At 46.9% G+C, this 22,167-nt stretch overlaps 8 protein-coding genes across 8 annotated transcripts; 5 read left to right on the top strand and 3 right to left on the bottom strand.

Moving 5' to 3' along the window:
- Positions 1 to 16: 16 nt before the first annotated feature.
- Positions 17 to 1,554, bottom strand: FOMMEDRAFT_119581 (uncharacterized protein). The gene is made up of 7 exons (XM_007264155.1): positions 1,315 to 1,554; positions 1,067 to 1,259; positions 788 to 1,005; positions 721 to 735; positions 585 to 667; positions 456 to 532; positions 17 to 402 (listed from the first exon to the last, which is right to left on the bottom strand). Exons 1-7 carry the CDS (start codon positions 1,548 to 1,550, stop codon positions 34 to 36), a joined length of 1,191 nt encoding a protein of 396 aa, XP_007264217.1. The 5' UTR covers positions 1,551 to 1,554; the 3' UTR covers positions 17 to 33.
- Positions 1,555 to 2,280: 726 nt separating this feature from the next.
- Positions 2,281 to 5,277, top strand: FOMMEDRAFT_153430 (P-loop containing nucleoside triphosphate hydrolase protein; the record flags this gene model as incomplete). The annotated part of the gene is made up of 15 exons (XM_007264154.1): positions 2,281 to 2,378; positions 2,431 to 2,629; positions 2,686 to 2,709; positions 2,767 to 2,993; positions 3,053 to 3,248; positions 3,306 to 3,339; positions 3,389 to 3,420; positions 3,481 to 3,512; positions 3,570 to 3,607; positions 3,667 to 4,188; positions 4,287 to 4,476; positions 4,644 to 4,726; positions 4,839 to 4,889; positions 4,966 to 5,046; positions 5,138 to 5,277. 15 exons carry the CDS (start codon positions 2,281 to 2,283, stop codon positions 5,275 to 5,277), a joined length of 1,947 nt encoding a protein of 648 aa, XP_007264216.1.
- A 148-nt stretch (positions 5,278 to 5,425) lies between these two features.
- On the top strand, positions 5,426 to 8,047 carry FOMMEDRAFT_145381 (uncharacterized protein; the record flags this gene model as incomplete). The annotated part of the gene is made up of 4 exons (XM_007264153.1): positions 5,426 to 5,977; positions 6,066 to 6,977; positions 7,038 to 7,288; positions 7,342 to 8,047. The coding sequence occupies 4 exons, from the start codon at positions 5,426 to 5,428 to the stop codon at positions 7,955 to 7,957; spliced, it is 2,331 nt and encodes a 776-aa protein (XP_007264215.1). The 3' UTR covers positions 7,958 to 8,047.
- A 1,622-nt stretch (positions 8,048 to 9,669) lies between these two features.
- FOMMEDRAFT_145380 (SGNH hydrolase) lies at positions 9,670 to 12,256 on the top strand (the record flags this gene model as incomplete). Its single annotated transcript, XM_007264152.1, has 9 exons — positions 9,670 to 9,690; positions 9,854 to 9,968; positions 10,046 to 10,128; positions 10,195 to 10,644; positions 10,707 to 10,789; positions 10,852 to 11,213; positions 11,279 to 11,813; positions 11,878 to 12,068; positions 12,130 to 12,256. 6 exons carry the CDS (start codon positions 9,670 to 9,672, stop codon positions 10,913 to 10,915), a joined length of 816 nt encoding a protein of 271 aa, XP_007264214.1. The 3' UTR covers positions 10,916 to 11,213; positions 11,279 to 11,813; positions 11,878 to 12,068; positions 12,130 to 12,256.
- Positions 12,257 to 12,918: 662 nt separating this feature from the next.
- FOMMEDRAFT_26833 (uncharacterized protein) lies at positions 12,919 to 15,156 on the top strand (the record flags this gene model as incomplete). Its single annotated transcript, XM_007264151.1, has 5 exons — positions 12,919 to 13,173; positions 13,196 to 13,407; positions 13,797 to 13,853; positions 13,911 to 14,634; positions 14,722 to 15,156. 5 exons carry the CDS (start codon positions 12,919 to 12,921, stop codon positions 15,154 to 15,156), a joined length of 1,683 nt encoding a protein of 560 aa, XP_007264213.1.
- A 1,325-nt stretch (positions 15,157 to 16,481) lies between these two features.
- Positions 16,482 to 16,688, bottom strand: FOMMEDRAFT_153425 (uncharacterized protein; the record flags this gene model as incomplete). The annotated part of the gene is made up of 2 exons (XM_007264150.1): positions 16,482 to 16,558; positions 16,607 to 16,688. The coding sequence occupies 2 exons, from the start codon at positions 16,686 to 16,688 to the stop codon at positions 16,482 to 16,484; spliced, it is 159 nt and encodes a 52-aa protein (XP_007264212.1).
- Positions 16,689 to 17,533: 845 nt separating this feature from the next.
- FOMMEDRAFT_18264 (uncharacterized protein) lies at positions 17,534 to 18,292 on the top strand. Its single transcript, XM_007264149.1, has 3 exons — positions 17,534 to 17,609; positions 17,730 to 17,879; positions 18,039 to 18,292. Exons 1-3 carry the CDS (start codon positions 17,605 to 17,607, stop codon positions 18,097 to 18,099), a joined length of 216 nt encoding a protein of 71 aa, XP_007264211.1. The 5' UTR covers positions 17,534 to 17,604; the 3' UTR covers positions 18,100 to 18,292.
- A 30-nt stretch (positions 18,293 to 18,322) lies between these two features.
- FOMMEDRAFT_153423 (DNA repair helicase) lies at positions 18,323 to 21,848 on the bottom strand (the record flags this gene model as incomplete). The annotated part of the gene is made up of 19 exons (XM_007264148.1): positions 18,323 to 18,667; positions 18,747 to 18,890; positions 18,949 to 18,985; positions 19,052 to 19,152; positions 19,210 to 19,488; positions 19,596 to 19,767; positions 19,832 to 19,901; positions 19,952 to 20,070; positions 20,134 to 20,326; positions 20,384 to 20,493; positions 20,543 to 20,639; positions 20,703 to 20,826; positions 20,874 to 20,990; positions 21,048 to 21,167; positions 21,244 to 21,435; positions 21,487 to 21,564; positions 21,621 to 21,667; positions 21,733 to 21,763; positions 21,822 to 21,848. The coding sequence occupies 19 exons, from the start codon at positions 21,846 to 21,848 to the stop codon at positions 18,323 to 18,325; spliced, it is 2,403 nt and encodes an 800-aa protein (XP_007264210.1).
- Positions 21,849 to 22,167: the final 319 nt, after the last annotated feature.

Here is a 22,167-nt window from a genome sequence, read left to right as displayed (position 1 = left end):
TTGCATTTCACTGCGTCTACATGATGTTTGCTTCTAATCCTTCTTCCTTCTTCTGGTATCTGCTACCCGGATTCCACCTCCCGCACGCCTCTCCCTAGATGCCGAATGCATAGCCTCTGCGGACGCAGCATCACCACCACCCTCTTCAACACTTTCTACCATTGTATCGCTAATGCCACCAGCAGTGCTTACCATTACTCCTTGAGCATATCCGCGGTTTCTACTTCCACCGACACTTAAGAGTCGAACAATGCGGTCATTGATCCATAATACTACCGCGAAAATAGGTAACCGTATTGGGACGAAAGGAGAGGGATATCGGATATCGCTTGCATCAGATATTGGCAATGGGTTATATGGATTTATGGGAGCTGGTTTCGCGTGCATCGCCATGATGATATACTACGAAAATTATTAGAAAAAAAATCAGTTCAATACTGTGAAAAGTGACATACTGAAGGAAGAATGAGAGCGAATATGGCTGCATTGGCCAAGGTGCTCCCCCACATGCACAGAGCGGAAGAAGGAAATCCTGGAAGCGACATAAGACATCTTGCAACTGTACTGTCCGAAAAGGTCCGTACCAAAAGCAAGGTAATATGCCCAGCGTTCTTCAAGGTGCCTTATTCGCTGGGCAAGAGATAATCCTCGAGCTATCCAAATAAACCTAGGGAAGACCGTAAGATCGCACACCTCACAATGGTTAAACAATGCACATACTCAAAGCAGTAATATCTGGACTTTCGAATGTTAATTAATGATTTTTAGACATCAAGGCAATACTCACGTGTCTACCCAACAGAAGAAAATGAAGCCAGCAGTATAGCCAACCACCGGAACGTATCCCAATGCGAATGCAATCACCACTGATGTACATATCATAACAGCCCGATAGGCCGAGGTAGCAAGGGCGGTTAGGATGCCGGTGTATGTTGAAGGTGCTGTTTTTCGACTGCCGTGTCGAAGTGTATACACACGGTTTGCAACAATCGAACACCATGAGCTCTGTGGTACATGAGGGTGAGCTATAGCAGGTACAATAAACTCTGAGGAGATTCATGCTTACATTTAAATACAGCGATGCACCGACCACTGGAAAAAGCCATAACACTCTATAAAACCAGCCCATATTTCGGTGTAGCCACTTTTGCTGGTCTCGGACAAGTGGTTGTAACAATAGGTCGAAAATGTAGATCGACAATAGTGATAGTCCATTCAACATGAATGACTTGAGCATATTCGCTCTAATTTCTGCATCACTTGCACGTGCAAGGTGAGTGGTTAAAAGTAACACAACGAACAGATGTAACACACCCAGCTACAGTAGAGACAACAATATCCCAGCGAGATGCATCTACGAAGCCTTTCCATAGCCAAGAAAGTTGATAAGATAGAGTCTCCGGTAATGATAAGAAAGAAGGATAGGAAGCTCTTGCTTGTGCCGTCGACTGCTGCGAATAGTACGATGCTGGTGCTCGTCCCTGTGGAAAGCTGGCAAACGAACGTGATTCAGAAAACCGATCGGATTGTGTGTTAGATAAGTGAGCCATTAGGTGAAGGGAGAGATCAACTGATCTCTATCGCACTTGACGAAAGCTAGTACACGTCGTGCTGAAGGGCGGCGCCATGAACACGGTGGTCAAACTCAAATATGTGTTCGCGAAGTCCCACGCTATATCCTCTTTTGGAATGGCTTCGAAACCCTCATAAGAGGGACTCTACCAATCCCAGCCAACTTCTGTAATGATGACTGGGCTGAAAAATTATGCGATCATACACTTTATAAAGGCATTCTTCATTCCGGACCTTTTCCCAGAACGCCCACTCTGCTCGATCATCTTGAGTCCCCCTTGACCAGGTTTCTACCCCTGTTAGTGCGTAAAATGACTCGGGATATCGACCGTTCTTCCTCTCTTAAACAGGATCTTACTGATGTATTGCAGAAACTGGGCCACAAGAGATGGTTAGATGGTCAATACTCCGCAATCAAAGCTATTTGTGAGAATCGTGACGTTTTTTGTACTCTACCGCCTGGTTCGGGTAAAAGTCTCGTTTACCAGGTTTGAGACAAACAGCACTTGTTTATTCACACAATACTCATATGCATTGTACCTTTCCAGGTAGCCGGACTGTATAAGGCTATGACTGGACAAGGAATTACCTTTGTTATTAGCGTCAGTCACCATTTCTCTGGTTGCATGAGCTTCTGGTCGGAGTGGTCATGCCACTCTGCACATCAAGACACTTGAGTCCTCAACAACATTACATATATCATGCACAATGAAGATGCAAGCTGACGTACGCAATCTTCAGCCTCTCATCTCTCTCATGAAGGAGCAAGTGGGAGACTTGCACAAAAAGGGCATATATGCTATCCCGTGGGTATCCACAAACTACCGCCTACTACCACACAGCTTACACTGGACAAAGGCTGTACTACAAAGAGCAGCAGGATATCAATCATTATCAATACATAAAGCTCCTCGTTCATTCTGCCCATCCACCTGTCTTCGTGTTTATTACACCAGAGCGACTGGCTGGCCCATTGTGGACGAGGCTGATGGACAACCTATATAACCAGAATCGCGTAGCATTGTTTGTCTTTGATGAGGCACAGATTATTCTCGACGTACGTATAGTCTCGATTGAAATCATGGACTTGAACTAAACACGGTAACCTGATAGTGGGGACATTCGTATCGGCCCTTAGTAAGTCATATATCCAAATTTGAGGCGGACTATCGAAAGTAACTGAGTACTTCCCAGTATATGCAACTCCAGAACTTGAAGGAGAAGTATACCAGCGTTCCAATCCTAGCCCTCTCAGGTTCTATAAGCCAGAAGATACTTCACGATTCGGAACGATTTCTCGGCGTGCAAGACTGTAAAATTGTAACCAAAAATCCTGATAGGCCGAATATATGCTACCAAGTCATTAACATGGAACACAAAGGCTTGGAATGCACTGCAGCTATTGTCAAGTTCCTCGAAGCGTGAGCGAACCCCTCACTTACAGACAGTATTTTTTAGAAGTACTCACGTGTTAGCTCAGGAGCTTAAGGTGGAATGGAGAACAGTCAGGGATTATTTATTGTAGAACGCCTGAACGCTGTAGGAAGCTTCAAAAGACATTAAATAGTGAAGGAATTTTGGCCACCTGTTACTTTGGGCAGGAAATGTCCGAAGAGGAGAGATCTTGTTCTTATCAACTATGGAAACAAAATCATGTGCGAATCATGATTGCTACAGTATGTGGAAATGGATATGCGTTTACATAATCACAACTCATATGAATACGGGTCCAGGTTGCATTCGGAATGGGCATTGATAAAGAAGATGGTATGTCTTCTAGTCCTCGAGGTCACTCAAGTCACTCATCGGCTTTCAGTCAGGTTTGTCCTACATCAGGACTTACCCAAGGTAATTGATCTTACAGTAAATTAATCGTTCCTATTGATAAAGGCTGGTTATTTTTGATAGGGAGTCAGTGCATATCTCCAAGAGACCGGCAGGTGGGCATGTCCTTCACGTGTCAATCCACCGTTCATAATATCTTGTTTTTTTTACAGGGCAGGTCGTGATGGGAAGGCCGCACGATGCATTCTGTGTCAGTTCCCATCCGTAACCTACCAAGTCTGTCGAGCATGACTGATACCCTAAGTATAGATTATACTTACGCAGATTGCCATCGGAACTACTCTCTGTCACTGAACCAGGACAAACCCATGGAAAACGACTACCTTGAACAAGAGGTTATCCCATCGGTCCAACAATTATTACGCATGTGTGTAGATCATACGACATGTAGAAGATCGTACCTCCTGAAGCACTATGGTTATAAATCCAATGGACGTTGTGGCAACTGTGATGTCTGTCTTCAGCCAGTGGCAGCGAACCGACTTGGTATAGTACAGAAGAAATTCGTTGATGTCATCGTGGCAGAGTTCAGGCTACTCTCGGAAGATGATGGCGAGCGGCCGCAAGAGAGGCCCAATGGTAACTTTGGGATTTTGCAACTTGCCACGGCAGTATCGAGGGGCTTAAATGCAAAGGAGTTCGGTTCCTTGCTCAAAATTGATGCTGATCAGATTCATAAAGTGAAAAATTTGACTGATCGAAAGCGGATCAGTTGCTCCGTAATACATAATCTTATCCTCCGTGGTGTTTTCTCGGAATACCCTGTGAAATGTCATCACTACAATCATAAATTCTACTTGAAGGTGAGGTAAACTCGACACAACCTTTGTTTTGTCTCTAATGACGGCACTTATATCGGTTGAATTTAGCTGGAGCATTCGCGAGGAACAAAAGGCAGATTTTCCGTGCTGCTATAAGACGGGTCGAGGCGAGTTTCATGTTAAAAGTCATTTCGCCAGACGGAAAAACAACCTTCACGCTTCAGGCGAAACGGTGGCGTTACCAGGTTACAAATGTGCCTATTACGCAGCCGCAAGAACCTTCCGGTTGCTATATTCTGTAAATTAGAGATATTGTAAATTGCGGTTGTGTGGCCCGACCATGGACGATTGTGTGTGTTTTGCGGCGTAGGCAAAAGGGGTTATTTGGCTTAGCATATAGTTACTTGGTGAACTCATCAAAAGATGGATTCTGATATTTTGCATCCGTATCGTAACTCTGACTAGCTCTTCGATGAAGTCTGATACAAGAGCGTCCTCGAAGATCGTCCTCGAAAACGGCCCGCTGAGGTCAAAAATGACGAACGGCTGTGAGTGGAGGTTGAAATGATTTTGTTACGTTTCACATAGGCGACGCGGTCATTATGTCATAGTTGAACAAGGACAAATACCGGCCAAATACTCGTTGTCTTTCTTTCCCAGTCTGCTCTCGTCCCTTCTCGTCCTTTTCTTCCTCACCTGCGCCTGGCCAGCGTCGGTCTTGATAGATTTCTTGTAGACGACGTGCAGACGACGCTCTTGATCATTTCCTCTTGACACGCGTTTTTAGCGCGTTCTGATCGTTTCGGGCGCGTGATCGTGTTGAATTGGACCTACAGACGGTTGCATCAATCCCCCGAGCTCTCGTCTCGTAAGTAAACTGGTTGAACTTTTGTGCTCTTTGTCTTCGTATCCTATCGCCCAGTCCACTGACAATATCCTGTTCGTTCTCCTCGATCAAGGCGCGGCCTCCTCCGAAAATACCTTCATTTTAACCGTGAGTATTTTGTTCTTCGGTAGAGCTACCCGGAACGTGGCCGATTACAATAGATCGACCCGTGCTCTGGCGCGTGGCGTCTTCAAAGTTGAACTTCAACCATAGCTCATCCTGAATCCTCTCTCTCCTCGACAGTCGGCCACGATCACACCCGTGTTTCCAACGGCGTGACATAACTCTCGTAAGTGGCTCTTTAAAAGTTCAACCTGCTTAAATACTGAACGCGTCTCACTCCTTGCTTCCTCCATCCGCGATGTTCAACGCGATCGGTCTTAGTCTTGCAGCTGCAGTCAATAACAGGAAGCGCAAACGACGCGATCCTGACACTTCGTTCGAGGAAATGCCTCCGTTCTTTACATCACTGTCTGCCAAGACGCTCAAACCCCCTCCAGCACCGTCTCGCAAGCCGTCGGAGCGCTTACAGCGCCCTTCAAACGAGCTCGATGACTTCCTTTCCTCAGATCTAGAGAACTCCTTCGCCTCAACCATGTCCTTGAACTCCCCCACCGGTTCGCCTCGAGACGCATTCGTACCCTCCAGTCTTCCCGAAGTCCAGTCGCCGATGGCAATGGACATTTCTCCCGCCCCTCCTCAGAAGATGTTCCTCGACGACGCCTCCGAGAGAAAAGCCTCTCGACAAGAGTTGTCAGCCGCTCGTTCGTTTGGTCGCGAGCTGGGAAACCACGCATTGGCGACCGTCCAGGCAGAGAGCGCATCAATGAGGATGGGCAGTAACGGTCCGCAACGTACTTTGCTCCCGTCGGAGTGGTTAGCTGGTTTCTCATCAGGCAAGGCTGAGAACGTTGTGAGTTGCATTTCAATCCAGGCTGGATGATCAGCTCATTACATTCTGAACTGTCCGCCTTTTGCTTATGCCATATTCACGACACTAGCCCGCTGAAGATCACCGGAATACTAATTACTCAGATGCAATGGAGGTAGACGAATGCATTCTTCCTGCATCGCTAACTTGCCCTACCGTCGAGGATCCGACCATCAAGTTCCCATCCGTACAAGATGAGAAGGGGTTCTCGAACCTCTTCTTTGATGGCATGTCGTCCCCGCCTCCAATTCGGCCAATGAAGCGCAGGTCTCTATCGCCTGAGGGTTCTCCCCGACAGAATGTCGGAATGAGACAAAGATACAGTAATGATGGTGCTACCTTCCTACAGGGTAACTTCGAAGGATCTTCTTCGCCGGCCCCGCCATCGCCCTCTGCCCGCAAGTTTGAACGAGTTGCAAGTACAGGTGGTCTGTTTGGTAAGAACATTCGGCAGCCTGCTTTTTTGACCGCACCATCTGGAACTACCTCAATCTCCGATGGTCCCAAGAGGTTGAAGCGACCAGCTTTGGAAGGGCATGCAATATCTGCATATTCTGTCATGGAGGCGAACGATGATAACGGTTTCAAGGAAATGCCAGCACCGAGACGTGCATTTTCTGCTACCGTTCCTCCGATGCCATCGAGTCCCGGTGAGGGTGATTCCGAAGTAGGACACGAAGTCTCTTCTCCAGCTGCTCAAGCTCTGGCGAAGAAGCAGGCGGTGCGTACCATCCGAAGGCGAGATGGAACGGATGATTTTCGACCGTTTGCAGCTGGCGGTACTCTCCGCCAACGGGATACGAATCCTTCGGTGCAATCACCCTTGAGAGACGCAACGCACCCAGCCAATATTGAAAGTCCGAGCGCTCGCTGGCTTAAAGGAACAGGCTTACCAGGGTTCGGCGACAATGAAGCACATGGGAAGATCCTTCCATGTGAACGAGTTCCAGAAGACGGCCTGATGCGAATTGATGTTCAAACGGTAAGCTCATTGCATTTTTTGTAGTACGGCTGTTTAACATTCTCTGGGATGCCTTTGTAGCTGGACGCTTTAATATCTGGGACATACGATGATAAGATCGTGACTTATCATATTATTGACTGTCGATTTGATTATGAATACCAAGGCGGCCATATCAAAGGGGCTGTCAATGTTAACACAACAGCAGACATCGAAGACTATCTTTTAGGAAATAATATTCCCAAACCGACGCCGACATGCAGTGGTGATCCGAACAAAAAGACTATTCTTATCTTTCATTGCGAATTTAGTGCAAAACGTGCACCGACTTTGTATGTTGTTTGATTACGTCTGTTAGCGATCACTGACAGTAATGTCTTTCTAGCGCCAAAGCCCTACGCGCAAAGGACAGAGCGATGAACAATCACGTCTATCCGCGCATACACTATCCGGAAGTATACGTCCTCAAAGGAGGCTACCACCAGTACTACACGGAGTCAGCAATGTACAGTGAGCCCCGTGGCTACGTGCGTATGGATGACCCCCAGTACGCTCGTGATCGACGCCAGGATCTCGACCAATTCCGGACGAAGTCGCGTTTTGGTAGGACAAAGAGCTACGCATACGGAGAGCTCTCAAAGCAGCTTTCAGGATCGCAAGGCCAACAGCCGCCAAATCCTTTCTCACATCATCAAAGGAACTCCGCTCCGGGAAGTTCGTCTCTGCTTCCCGCCGCCATTGTATCTCGCTCGAGGCGATCTGGTGAAGATGCTCCGCCAATTCTCTCGACACTCGACGAGGATTCGATGATCGGCATGACCAGCGTGAGCAGTGATGAGAGCGGGATATTAGAAGGCGTTGATAAGAGTCCTTGCCCACCGCCAGCAGCCAGGGCGAAAAATGGACTGATGGGCATGTCTATGCTCAACTTCAAGCAACGAAACGCAGGGACCGGACGCGGGCCTCTGCAACGCGCCCAGACGGTCGCTCAGATCCGTTGAAATGCCATCATCAGCAAGACACGATGTTCACAAGGCCTGATATACTCACGGAACCACACACTTATCTTCACACTCAGCTATTCGCCACCCACGTAACCCATCCTCACCAAATCTCGGTTTCAATCCCTGTATCAAGATCTCGCCCAGACTCTAACGTTTTTCGCAGCCGACTCTGCACTCACATAGTCAAGCTCCAGCAACACACAGCAATTTCACCAATACTATACTACCACTAATCCAGCATCGTGGTTCACGCACCGTTTGTGCCAGTGAACTCTGAGATCCGAGCATACTCCTGCAATTCCGCTAACGGCGCATACATTCTCCTACATCCCACAAATCTCTTTATTTATTCGGACAATTACTGTTTTTTCTTGGTTATTCTGATTTCTCCTTTCTCCTTTCCCCATTGTGCAGATCTTTATGCAACGTCATCTGTTCTTGTTTTTCTTTCTCTTTATCAACTCGCATGCAATGATTTGTTCGCATCTCGTTTCGGATCGCATTTATATACATTGCTTTGTTTTTCTTTTATTATTTCAGTCCTACATACGCATCCGATTTGTCGGAACATCTCTTTGTTCTAGCTTCGCATACAGTCGTTGCGATGCCTTGTTTGATCGTTTGCAGATGCATTTTGCATTTTCAGTTTCGGATTTCTCTTTCTCTCTGTCCGCCTCCGTCTCAATTTTCATATCGTCTGCTCATCTTTCTTTGCCTTCTAAACTATCTATCTATTTTTCTACACATACACACAATCAACAGCATCAGCAATCAAACTCATTAGGACAAAGTACATAGTATACACTCCGTTGAACATGCACAAGCAACACTTCATCCTGTAGCGCTGTAGATAATTTGCAGTTTGTGTGCAGGATGTTTTCCAAGCAATACAAGTATATTTTAAATCCTGTCATGTGCCTCTGCTCGTGTATTATTCCATGATGCAGAAGCAATTGTATCAACTGGCGGAACGTTACTGGAATACTAGATAGTTGCGTTATAGGTATCTGCTACTGTTTTCTGCATTACGAAGCCTTGCTCATGTAGACATTGACAGCATTTTTACAATGTGTTGAATCCACGGTTCAATTTGTCATTCTTCCAAGAAACCTCAACGCTGTGACTGCACTAAGTTATGAATATATTCCGCACATATGCAAGCCGTCCGATTGCATCAATATATCAACTGCTTACGAACATAAGAATCGAGATTCATGTCTTGACTTAGTAAGGACTGCACGAGTTGCATACATACCAAGCACAATGACAGTGAAGGGCATTAAAAGACTTTCCGTTTAGGCTTTAAATAAATTTGCATGATACGTACTAGAGGTGTTCGTGATATAGAATTCTTTTGTACAAGGTGTTAACATACACTAGTAGAGCCACGACCATAACACAAGATACTACCTTGTGCTTGTAATTCGTGAGTTTGAGTTTTGGTGCTGCCTGACCTGAAGCAAGGTCCTGTTTAATACTAGCACAGCTAAATTCGAGTATGGAGTAAAGTTCAATGTACTGAATTCGCATCCTGCATAGATGGTAGATATCTCCTTTCATTCTTGTCCAGAACTCTTGTCGTAATATGTCCTGAGATGGGTTGATAAGAAAATGTCCTGGGCGGCGGGTAAGCTGGCTCTTAAAACTCAGACATAATGCGCTTGGTGCAGTAGTTACCCACTTGCTGCGATGTAAGCGGAGAGACGGGCATGCTGCAATTGAAAGCTGGCGTGAGTAGAACTTAATACAAATTTTATTTCCGAGTCGTTGTCCAAGGAAGAACCCCACGTGCCAATCGCGCAATTACCACGGGGTGGAACAGGATATACTGGGATATAGATCCTTTTGTTCCTGAATTGTCACCTTATACTGTTAAACTTACTTCACCTGTAGAGTTCCAAAACGATAAGAAGTATGACTGCCCCAATTCAAGATGCTATAGTTCTGCTAGGCGATTCTCTTACTCAGGGCGGTTGGGAACCTAATGGCTTTGCCCAGCGACTAGCCTGTAGGTATCAAACTTTGCCAGACCAAGAACCGGAGGCATTTAGAGCTAATGACTAAACGTGCTTGTCGCTCTTTCAGCTGCGTATGTTCGCAAGATGGATGTAGTCAACCGGGGATTCTCGGGATACAATACAGAGTGGGCAATCCCGGTCTTTGAGCAGGTTTTTAGCTATCGTTCTTCGCACCCAAACACTCAATGCATTGACATTGCTTCGATTGTTTACAAGTTCCTTGCACCGACGAGCAAGCAGTCATATACACAGAAGATCCGTTTGCTGACGATTTGGTATGGCGCAAACGATGCGTGCTTGCCGAGCTCCGTCCAACATGTTCCAATCGACAAATACGAATCGAATTTGACTCATCTCATACATATGGTCAGAGACCCCTCCTCTACTTGGCACTCACCAGAAACAAGAATACTGCTTATCACGCCGCCGCCGATTAATCTACACCAGTGGCTTGAGTCGAAGGACCCTGACGGCACAACACACAAGAAAGATCGGGACTTTGGTGTAACTGCTGAATATGCGCAGAAGGTCCGTGATGTCGGTGCAAAAGAGAAGATCCCAGTTGTGGATGTATGGAAGGCATTGTGGGATGCCGCTGGTCAAAAGGAAGATGCGCTGAGCAGATACTTGTCCGACGGACTGCACCTTACACCGGAAGGGTACTCCGTATGATTGCACCCGCTTATGCATACTGTCAGAGGAAGAGACTACTGACCCTGCTTCTCCAGGTGGTATATGAAGAGCTCATAACAACGATCAAAGAATATGCTCCCGACTTACACCACGAGAATCTCAGGGAGGTCTTCGTCCGGTACGAACAACGCCTTGTAAATAGAACTCGAAGATCGTGTTCCTCACCCTTTGCCTTATCAGATGGAATGAAGTGGATTCCAATAACCCCAGAGCCTGTCTTATGAAACGAAGCATCGAGGCATGAAACTATGAACGGTGTTTGTCCGCTGTAAAGAAGAGACTTGAAACAAAAATAGCCTTCGCACTTAGAGTCTCGTGTAAATTACCGAAAGAGGTATTGAAGAGCAAACGTTAACCGAATCCAGCCCATTCAATTGAGAAGATGTCTGCTTCCTGAGTGCTTGCGTCCCAAGAACATAATAGATGTGCCTTTTTCGTTGCGGTTCCAAGACGTCCGTGAGCAACGACTTCCATCGGCCGTAGAGGAGCAGATAGCTCTACCACAGATGCAACAAAGTGTGAGTGATAACGGAGTAGATCGCCTAGATAGATTCACCCCAACATTGAGAATGCGGGCTTCGGAAGAAGAGTTAACTCATTAACGTACCGGGGTAAACAAGATAGTCGCCACCGAATTTGATGCCACAGCCCATGTAGTATCCTTTGTTCCACAAAGACCGATATATTGCGCATCTTGCCTGCTGCTCGGGTGAAGACGGGTAGTTCCAGACATTCGCACGTCTTGCGGCGGATAAAGTAAAATGACAGTGCTGCGCAGTTCGATACCACTTAAACGGTGTCGACGATGTTGGAATCTTGACTGTGTAAGTGGTCGGAGCCACAGGAACAGAAGGTGGGGTTGTTGGGCGTGGAGTCCCTGGCGGCGTTTCTGCGTGAGTGTTTTCACTTTCGTCATTCCGTCTCGACATTTTGGCGAGATCCGCCGCGCGTCGTTCTTGTCGTACACGTCTTTTCATTACCGCCTCCTCAGTCATGCTTTTTTGTGCCGAGACCTCGCGGTCGTCCCTGAGTGCGATATCTCGCTCTCGCTCGCGGTTTCGTGTGCTGTTCCATTCATTTTTCTCAGATTGCGAAGGCCGACAATGGGCATTCACATCGTCAACAATGGCAGCAATTCCTAGGTATGTATTAATACACATGCCGATTGAATTGTAGCGACCCAGACCCACCTTCTTCTACTAACAGAACTACTTCCTCAGGCATAAGTAACAAAGGGACACCGAGGAATACATTCTGCTGCGACAGATGTGGAAGAGTCCCTCCTAATAGCCCACAGATGCGATGTTGTGTTCGTAGTTTTGCTATATCTGTGTTGTTGTTTTTTGGTCATGACCACCAATGAGTAAACCTCTCTTGCATTGCACCGACAAAAATAGGAAAGTATACCGCACCCTCCACGTCCCAAACGTACGCGCATTGATTCGAAACACGCAATAGTACCCTTTCCTGGTTTGCAGACATTTGACTAGTGTTGGCTTTTCTGCCTGTTGCGTTTGAGTATGAATTATTTCGACGCGTCGGATCTGAACCTCAACCCTTCCTTATTTGGAGTGTGAGAATGTCCTTCCAAATGTTATGTGGGTCCACTAAGAGACAGAAGTTCTGGAGTGATGTCTTTTCGGACGTTCTATTCAGTGGAAAGCGAAGAGGTAAGAACCAAATTTCGTTCCTTTCGACAACTTTAATTGCGTTATTGCGTAGTCCTTGTGCCCTCGACGCTCGTTTTCGTTCCTCTATCCCCCTAGACACTCATACGTAAATGCAACATATGCGAAGTGAAACAAAGCCTTCGCTACTGGTCCCAGACTCTCAGGCCCGTGAGCATTATCTTGTGTTCTTATGTCCTTCATTTGGAGCCGACTCATGTGCTGTGGATTACGATGCACTGATGACAGCCAGAGTGAATGAGCCCTCCCTATCGAAGTGAGGAAAGAAGTCGGGGTAAGGCTAACACCTGCAGCCTGGCACGAGAAGCACAATGTCGTATGCATATTATGCTTATTATAACACCTGCCTTGCACCCATGCATTGAAACTGTGCCTTGTGCACGTAGAAGACCGACTCTGAGCACCAACGACCTTACCGCATGGCGTGGAGACATGAACTGAGCACGTCCCTGACGTGAATATTCGCAAAACGGGAAAAGAAACAGAGCCGGTCTTTTCTTCATAGCGGTTAATTTGATCGGGGGTGAATGCGAGAAGTAGGCCTTTTTTTGCGTTATCGATGATTGACACCAGTCTCTATGGGAAGAACAGAATCTCGCTACTGCCGTGGAATTCGGATACCTGTGACGGAAGACACGCAGCCAAACACTCGGTCGTCATTGAGTCGGACCTTTCCGTGCTCTTGTACAATGCTCGCACGAGACTTTCTGATGCGATGCTCGGGAAGGCTTTCACTTCGGCATGCGTCTTAGTTCACGAACCGAAAGCCGTTGAGATCAATCTGCTCGCTGCGTTTTTCCACTTTTACAAATATGTGAGTTCTAAGCTAGTTTTAGCGAAAGGCATTAGAATTTAAGGTGCACAACGTGGAAGCTTCTCCAACAGCTCGCATACTGGGAGGCTTTATGGATGTGTGCCTAGATTGCGGGAATCCTTCGGGGGGGGGGGCCTCCAAAAATACCTGGTGTGGTCGATGTGGTTTACTGGAACTCTTACAGACAGAATGGAAGTTTGCGACAAATGAGTGCAGTCATCCCCCTTCGCGGCTGTGAGTCGATGGTATGGTGCGGCACATGTCTATTTCTGCTATTGAAACTAGTCCTCAAAGAAACCATCCTCGCTTGTGCGGCAATGGCACGCTTCGCTTGTTCCATGCGGAGGATTGCAAGTTCCAGAACCCAGCGCCTTGGAACACACAACATAATTTATTCTGCTTAACTGCACATGTACGTACAGCACTGTAACAGTAACCTACATATATTCGTAAATATTACCTCTTCAAACGAGGATTTCTTTAAAAATACAATTGGATTTGCCTTTTTTGAGTTTGAACGTCGATCGACCACACCGGCAAATTCCGTGACTTCTCAGAGTAGGAACCTTTTCAATCCCTGTCTTTGACCTGTACCGTTCCCCGCTTTCTTGCATAATTTGCAGTATCAAAGAAAACTTCCATAACATAATAGTTCTTAGAGATGTGCAGCAAGCAGGAAGGTAAGACGATGCATCCTTCTATTGCAACCCGTGTTTTGTTCATCCCGCCTGACTCAGTGTAGTTTTCGCCATTCTCCAACTTGCCTCGCAAACTTGCTCAACTGCACTAAAGGCATTGCGTGATTCAGGTACTATTACGCAACTACCAGCAACTAATACCGATGCATCTTTGGACACGAGACTCAATGACTACAACTCTCTGCTTTCTCTGCTTTACCATGACGCAACCAAGCTCGCTATTGCACTCAAGCCCTCCGATCTGACATACTCCGCGGCGCTTTCTCCGGCCAAAGAACTTGTATCGCATGTCAACGCTCTCGCATCTTGTGCGTGTAGCATCGATGGGGCGCAATATGGACGTACTCTGTCCCGCGAGATGCGCTGGTCAACTGAAGATGTGTTGACTGGGTTTGAGTCACTCTTGGGGGTATATGCATCCGATGCACACCATCGGAATGCTATCAGAGAAAAAGGTACAACTGAACCATACCTCGTTAGAACCGGTACTGTACACGAGGCGATCGTCCGAGCCCGCGGGATACCACGCACGAATCAGGAGGCAGTCAGAAAACGATGGCAGGGAGTCCTCGGAGGACTGAGCGATTGTGAGAAGGAAGTTCAAGAAATGGTCACTGAAGAAGAAGCGGAAGGTAACAATGAAGGGGATAGTGAGGATGAAGGCTATGGCGATTTCGACGACGATTGGGAGCTCGATGACATGAAGCACCCTAAAAAGCAAAACATCGTTGCTTCCCAGGAAGAGCTCACGCGCCTAAAATCTGTTCGTCATATCTGCCTAAACTTCTCCCTTCTGATTTAATGTCACTTGTTAATATGGCGCTGATGCTGAATTTGCTACATTATACAGGCGTATACGTTATTCAAATTCACATACACGTTGGTCAAGCGCGTGGATCATATTATCTTACGGCCATCTTCCACTATAGAATTGCCGCCCCCGAGAACCCTTGATAAACTTCTCTCTAATGGTGACTTGTTGCTGAAGTCTGCGGATGAACTCGTCCACGCGCTCTACGTCCCCCAAGTTTCTGATGATGTGTCAAAAAATTCAAAGAACTTCGTGGCACTCGTTAACGATTTACAGGCCGATTTAGCATCGATAGGACTTGCAAATCACTCTCCTGGAAGTTTTGGCGAGTCCTCGATCGCGAATCTCACCCAGAAAGCTGCCTCTGTATCTCTAGTGGCGCTGCCCAACGAGGGAAAGGACCTGGTGAAAGAACAGAGATGGTTCGACGCTTGCTTCGCGCAGATATTCAAGTCGATATCAAGCCCAGTGTAGACTATTCATGCCGCGTATTATATTGCGGTTGTACGAAAGTCGTTAAATAAACGCCATGCGTTCCGCTCTTCCAATGCATTTCCTGCATATTGGTGACTTTAGATGCCCTCGTTGCTTCTAGCACCTGCAAGATCCTAATGCTCGTCGAGGCCACTACGCTCATATCGTTGGCTCATAACTACCGAATCAAGAGTGGGCCGCACACGGCATTTTTTGGGACCCTTTGCAACGAGTCGCATGTCTAGTAGTTTGGCCTTCCCCTTTAGCCTGTGAAGTCTTATGAAGGGACGTTGGACCCTAGTTAAGCGAATTTACGGGTAGTCAAATAAAGAATAAAGATATTTGACCGCCGGACAAGTACGGCGAAGGGCCCGATGGTCGGCAAATAACGATACCTTCCCTGCGGAGCGAATGTTTCATGACTGTTCACCAGATGTATTTTGTAAATGCTCCCACCCACACGTATGCCTGGGCCCAAGCTATGCCGAGAACAAACACGTATTCCCGTGAACTCTCCGGAAATATTATTCTTTGTATTAAACAATGCCACTACCCCGGTGGCGCGGAGATTGTTGTGCTCCAATACGGGACGGGCATGCACACCACAAAAAATTGAATTCAGTACATTGCTTGGCTTTGCAACATTCATGTCACAGTACGTGATGACATCCGGTTCCATCGGCTTAATGTTGCTCAGCGACGGTTTTTAATTGATTTATTTCGCCGTTTGCAAAGTTCGTGTGTTCCAACGGTTTTCGCCGTGAGGCGTTAAATACTGAAACGGGTTTCGTCTCCTGATGCCGAGGCCCGATAGTGTGGACCTAAGAAAATTTGTCAAGGTACCCAAGACGCCGAATCTGAGTAAGTGAACAAAAATTTGAACGGTATCTTGTTCTGAGATGTACCTGGGCAATTCAATCTAGAGTACTTAGACTAGTGCTTCTTTTATGGTAAGCGATTTTCCCTATAAGGGCAGGGCTGACAACCTCAACCCTGAGGCTGCAACTCCTATTTTACATCGGCAAGCAGATTCAAATGCAAAGTGTATCCTCCTTTACCAGTTGCCCTGGCGAAGAGAGCCACGCGTCTTTCTAAGTCTTTCTCTGTTGTCTGCAGATCTTTAATTACCTTATTTTACATAACATAAACGTCGCAACTCTGCAAGCGAGCGGCGCTCAGACCTGTCGGGGTATGCATACACATAACACATCTCATATCTTTTATACTTTATCCATATATGTTCCAGAATACTCAGGTGCTCACGGCGCATGCATGCCATTTGCCTCATTCCTGAGACCGAAGCATCGTGGCCCCACGGGCGAAGATTAATTGCTGGTGTTTTTATCTCGTTCCCTTGAGTTTAATGGCTGATTCCCCCCTGATGGTGAATCCCCGAGACGACCTAAAAACAGATTTTCAGAAAAGAGCAACACATCATGCTCCAATGTACGTCTTGGTCCGAGGAAATCGTTGACAGAAGCACGTAATCGAGAGACTGCGCCAAATTTCGGGTTGGTCAGCTGAGAGTTCATGTTCTTGATGACTTTCTAGCTCTAGAATATGCCAGAATGCTTTGACTCCAAAGCCCCAGATGCGGGTTCTAATATTCGGAAGTCTAGTCGGGTTTTCCGTCATTCACTTCCCCGCGTTATCTTGACAATCCCGGATGCCAAACAGGATATGGGTATGCACGGTACATTGAATTAAAGTACCCGAGGAATGGCGCTACTGAGTCGCGGAAAGCTCGTCGCCGATATGCCGAACATGCATGGCCAAGAGACCGTTGTACATCCCCCTCGCCTATTTGCGGCTGCATGCCAGGCTTCCAATAGAAGATAGCACAGTCAGGCCTGACGAGGGTCTAACCCTCGTCATGACTGTACGATTTGATCTTTGCTCGGACGGCCCCTGTGCATCCCTGCATGTCCACGTACGGCAGCAATTCCCGAAGAATCCCTATGCAACCACTTTCGTGTTTAAAAGCGCGTCCAGCGAGATATCAGTCTCACTCAACTCCCCTCGCTCTTCAGTTGAGGTACTGCGCTGTGGTCATTAACCTGTCTGCCGGAGGATCGATAGTCTCAATATTTCACCGGAAAACGTGTAGGCCCTGATTATCTGCTGGCACACATCGGGCCGTCTGAGCGCTAACAATCCGAGTGGTAGGTCGTGTAAATTGTGCACCCATCGTGCAACACGCTTACCTTCCTGATCGGAGCCAGGCTTTAATAATCGATCCAGCTCGTGTCACCTAGTAGTCATTTAAGGCTGGTGTCCCTCGCCCCCCTCCCCTCTCCTACCTCCGCCGACCTTCGAGCTTTGACTTTCCCCCCTCTCCCGTCCTGATCGCCGAGCTTGTCACGGCGGCTTGATAGCCTTTGTTGCCCGCTCAATACAATCTACGACTCTATCCGAACCCCGCATTGGATCGCTGTAGCGTCCAGAACCATGTGGTAAGTTAACGCCGAGCGACCGACCTATAAAAAGCTCACTTACTCGTTCCACCCGGGTCTCCTTTCTCCCCGGCTCTGCCTTTATGCCAATTTTGCGTTCTGCCCGCTGGCCGCGCCTAGCCATCGGATCCTTCGCTATACTTTGAACACGAAATGCAACCACCGTACCTTCACGGGTGACACGATGATCGACTGTATGGACCCGACATGTGGGAACAGCAGAGCACATCCTGCCAATTGCCCTAACTGCACTCACAATAGGTGGTACAAGTGAGTGGCATCCTCGTACCGTTTTCTCACCCCCCATTCAACCCTACTCCGTTGCCACTTTACGGCATTGACTTGCATTTTGAATACACCCCTCGTACTACCCCGCTTTGCCATTTTCTTTACTTCCCCGGCTATGGGTTACTCACTGCTCCTCTCCAGCAAGCCGGAAAGGATCGTCACTCAAGAGCTCGATCAGAAGTGCGAAAACTGCACACCATGAGCAGTGCACATGGCCGGAGGATCACTCAACATTCAGCGGCGCACAGACCTGATGTCGACCCTCCACAGTTAGGAGAACGAAATATCTGATTATGGCGCAAGTTACATTCTGCCTTAAGAACTTGACTAGTGATTTCCTTGATTGATTATCTGCTGTACTCACGAGCCTACCCCATGTATGATTATGAAACCCCTGTCCCCTGAATGAATCCTAAAGGTTTTATTTATACGTCGATATCTACCTCTCCAAGGGTCTGATCGTCTAAACCGCCAGTCCCGTACTCATCGTCGACTTCCATTGGGGCGGGTATGGCGTTCCTTTCGTCCAACCCGCCTGCCTTTTCCTGCTCGAGTTCAAGGGCACGCTGCTTAGCCTGAGCCTTTTCAATGTCCGCCAACGTCCAAAGAGAAATGCCCGTCTGATCCTCTGCATGCGTCTGCGATATCTGTCGCATAAACAACTTAGACAGGACGAGCGCCATATCTGTCGATAGATTAGCGGCCGTCTCAGTGATGTACTGATTAATCCAACGCGGAAGTTTTGCACGTTTATCCGCTCGAGCAAAACGCTAACGACAAAGGTCGGTAAAGCGCGGTTACAAGAGATAAGTAGTTCGCAACACGGCCCTAAGCGACCATAAGGCTTACCTTATCAGCAAACACCATCAATCCCCAGTCGGTTTTCCCTCGCAGAACACGGCCGACACACTGCGCAGCATTCCGCATGGCATCGAAACCGAGGAACTCTGATTCCCGTATCCGGTACGCGTCACGCAGATACTCCAGCCGAGCCTGTTTGACCAAGTCGATTAGTTCCTTTACTTTCAATCAATGGTGCGGGAAATCGGACCTTCAGTATCCGGCTCTCGGTGTATTGGTAGGGGACACTGGACTCCGTGCGTAATTGAGTACCCTCCTTCATAACGTGCGAGTATTTTCCGACTCACCCAAACATAATGACAGCTCGACCGTAGTTGTGGTCGAAATCGATGCCTTCCGAAACCTTTCCACGGGCCACAGAAAGCAGCACGGCTCCCCGGCCGTTGTTACATGCCTGTGTCGTAAACCTCATTAGTCCACATCCAAATATTGAATGTCGTAAGGGAATTACTCTTCTATAATTTTCTAGAGCTATGCTCGTCTCATTTGCATCTGGCGTTTCCACAAAGATGAGCTTGTGCTTCCACACTTCGTTCAAAATCCCCATGTCATTCCACGCGGCAACTATCGATTCCATGTACAAATAGCTCGGGAAAAAGGCGGCGATGCCATCTGGGACTATTTTACTGTATTCCACAAGAATGGCTCCAAAGTTCCGGACAACGGCGGGATCGTTCCGCACCTCGAAACGAGAACTTATAGCTACTTGGTCGCTGCCGCGTGTTATAACCTGAGAATAGAAAACATCAAGTCAGTCACGTAAAAGGAACGGTGGAATGGGTATAGAGTGCACAGTGGAGCGAAGGGAAGCAGCATTAAAATATGCATGACACTCACAAGAGGTAGGAACGAGTTACGGGTTAGAGTCATCGCATATGTCTCCTGGACTACAGGAGTAAATTGTAGCATTTTTGGATACATGTCGAGAGGCGAGATCGTCCCAGAAGTGATGACAACACTACTAAATCGCTCAAATACCGGAGCGATGGCTAAAGATGGATCCAAACAGCTGGTAATGCGCCAAAAACCGGTAAGTCACAGTAGTATGAAGATTGCCGAAACGATAAACGTACGTAAAATGAAATATAGGATTGGGAACAGTTGCATTGTCCGTCTCAAACGGCTCCAAAATAAGCAAAAAACCTGATGCATGCCTTTAATGAAAGTATTTCATGGAACTCAAGAATCCTAACCTTTTTCGTAAGTGGCTACTAAAGTGGCGAAGTTCGCGACCTTCTGTAGAGAAGCATATTCATCAAGATTAGTCAGCTCCAACGTGCGTACGAGGGATTGAAGACGCTCTGCGCAGAATCTACAGCCAGAAGGTCAAAGACAATAAGCTGGGCGAAAACGATCAGTCGATTGGGTCGTATACCGTAAAGGTCGTCGTTCAATGAAAGTAATGTCTTTCAAATGTTGAAGGAAGGACAACGGAGTCTCCGCAACAACGTGGAGTACACGCATGCGGGTCTTCAAATATTCAACGAAGCGTTTCAAAAACGCGACGAAATGCTCCGCCTTCCTGATGTTCCCGGGAACGGCTTCTTTCAGCAGGTCATCAGGCAAAACTTTGTTTTCACATATCAGTTTCGACTGCGGAGCTCCACTAGGCATTAGAACCCTACCTGGGTTTGCCATGATGGCATCTTCCTGTCGTGCTTCGTCTGCTTCTTGCAAACCTTCCACGAGCTTCGCATATTCGTCTTGCAACCGCGAGGCATCGGTAATCTTGATTCTAAGTATTGTAAAGAGAAGTTACGCGTCAAGGTTGTATCTTCACTTACTCTTCTATCTTGTCGCCGAGCCTCGTTACGCTTCTAGCGGCAGAATCAAGCATGGGTCGAGTTAGGTCAATGCTCAAGGATTCAAGGCAGACGTTATCTGATTACGTCCGGTTTGTTTCTCCATGTTTAGATCATTCGTCGAATGACAGTACCGACATACCAATATTATGGGCTTCATCAAATACTACGATAGCGTCTTTGGATATGTCCTTGGATACCTGTTCCGCGACTTTGGGATCAAGAAGATAGTGGAAAGAATAGATTATGACGTCGACGAAGGCCATCTGGTGACGTATCAGTACTGTGCTTTGGACGAGAAAGCAGTGGTTACCATTCTTCGAACGGTAAAATAAGGGCAAACTCCCTTGTCGCGACCGTACTGCAGAACATCCGCAAGCGTGTGAATTCCTGGTGGAATTAAATTTCCTGGTTCAAACGCCTCCAGTTCCTTTGAGTAAAGAATATTAGAATTTGGCTATGCGCAGATTGAAAAGAAGCAGCTTACGTCGTGAAAAGAACAGGTTGGTACGGATCCTGGGTTGTTCCGTGCTCTCTCCATCGTGAATGCAGACGTTAAGTCCCTGCATCGGGCATCCACCACCACACCCTTCCTTTCCTTGGATACCTACGAAACATGAACGTGCTGTCAGTTAGGAACAAGATACAAGACACGGGAGTCGAGTTCCCAAGATTCTTCAAACCTCGGGATGAAGGCATAGGTTTTTCCGACTTGTAAGTCCCACACCGGTGAATGCCCGCTCTTTTTGCCTTTCCTCTTCTGTTTCTGCATGCTGTATTCGATACTCCATAAGGCGTTTCAGCTCCGCCAAAGCCTTCTCAATCTCCGGAACCGTACGGGAACAGTAGATTAACTTCCGTTTTGTCGGGTAGAACTGAGGGATACGTAAGTAAAAACACAAGAGAACTAGGACAATTCTACATACCTGCTGGTAAGACACAATCAACGACAAAAGTGATACCGTCTTTCCCGTACCCGACGGCATCTCAAGAACGCAGTGCCCCTAAATTCAGCTCGCTGTTAGAAGTAAGTTATCAATTATTTCACTAGAGTGCATACGGAAGCGTCCAGCGTGCGCTTGAGATCGCACATGTACTGGTATTGCTCTGCAAGGCAAGCATCACTGTTCAGACAAATTTGTTGCTCTCTCATGCATTGTATCAAGAAAAACCTGGATATATTCGGTCATAAGGGAAAATTATCTTCAAAAAGGGACATCAGACCGTTACTGCTTATGCAACACATTAAAGTAACTCTTACCGGAAGGTCGTCAATGAGGAACTTCATCGGAGTGGGATGGAGAGGTAGCGATCACGTGCCCGCCATTCACACCTGAATACACATAGGGCATTTCACAATTCCTTACCTTAAAAAATAACTTACATAATGATAAACATTATTTGAAATTTATTTTCCCATTTTTGACTGGTAAAATTATAAACAAAATTTAAAACTTTCTTTATACAAAAACTAGAAATTATTGTTAACATTTCTTCATTTGTGAAATCTTGAAATAAATAGAGATAATAATCTAAAACATAATTTTAAAACAAAATTAGAAATTTTCTTTTGAATTTTTTGTTATTCCTCTGTACTAGTAATGAAG

This window comes from Fomitiporia mediterranea, assembly GCF_000271605.1.
Source record: "Fomitiporia mediterranea MF3/22 unplaced genomic scaffold FOMMEscaffold_3, whole genome shotgun sequence".
NCBI lineage: Eukaryota > Fungi > Basidiomycota > Agaricomycetes > Hymenochaetales > Hymenochaetaceae > Fomitiporia > Fomitiporia mediterranea.
Note: the sequence above shows the minus strand (reverse complement) of the source record. Positions and strands in the feature narration are given on the sequence as shown.

Excerpts from the sequence above, each read along its gene's own strand:
- FOMMEDRAFT_119581 (XM_007264155.1), bottom strand. The coding sequence starts at position 1,550 with ATGGCTCACTTATCTAACACACAATCCGATCGGTTTTCTGAATCACGT. Across the intron at positions 1,260-1,314 it reads GTTGTCTCTACTGTAGCTGG|TGATGCAGAAATTAGAGCGA; the intron begins GTGTGTTACATC and ends TGCACGTGCAAG. Across the intron at positions 1,006-1,066 it reads GTGCATCGCTGTATTTAAAT|AGCTCATGGTGTTCGATTGT; the intron begins GTAAGCATGAAT and ends CATGTACCACAG.
- FOMMEDRAFT_18264 (XM_007264149.1), top strand. Across the intron at positions 17,880-18,038 it reads ACTCACAATAGGTGGTACAA|CAAGCCGGAAAGGATCGTCA; the intron begins GTGAGTGGCATC and ends GCTCCTCTCCAG.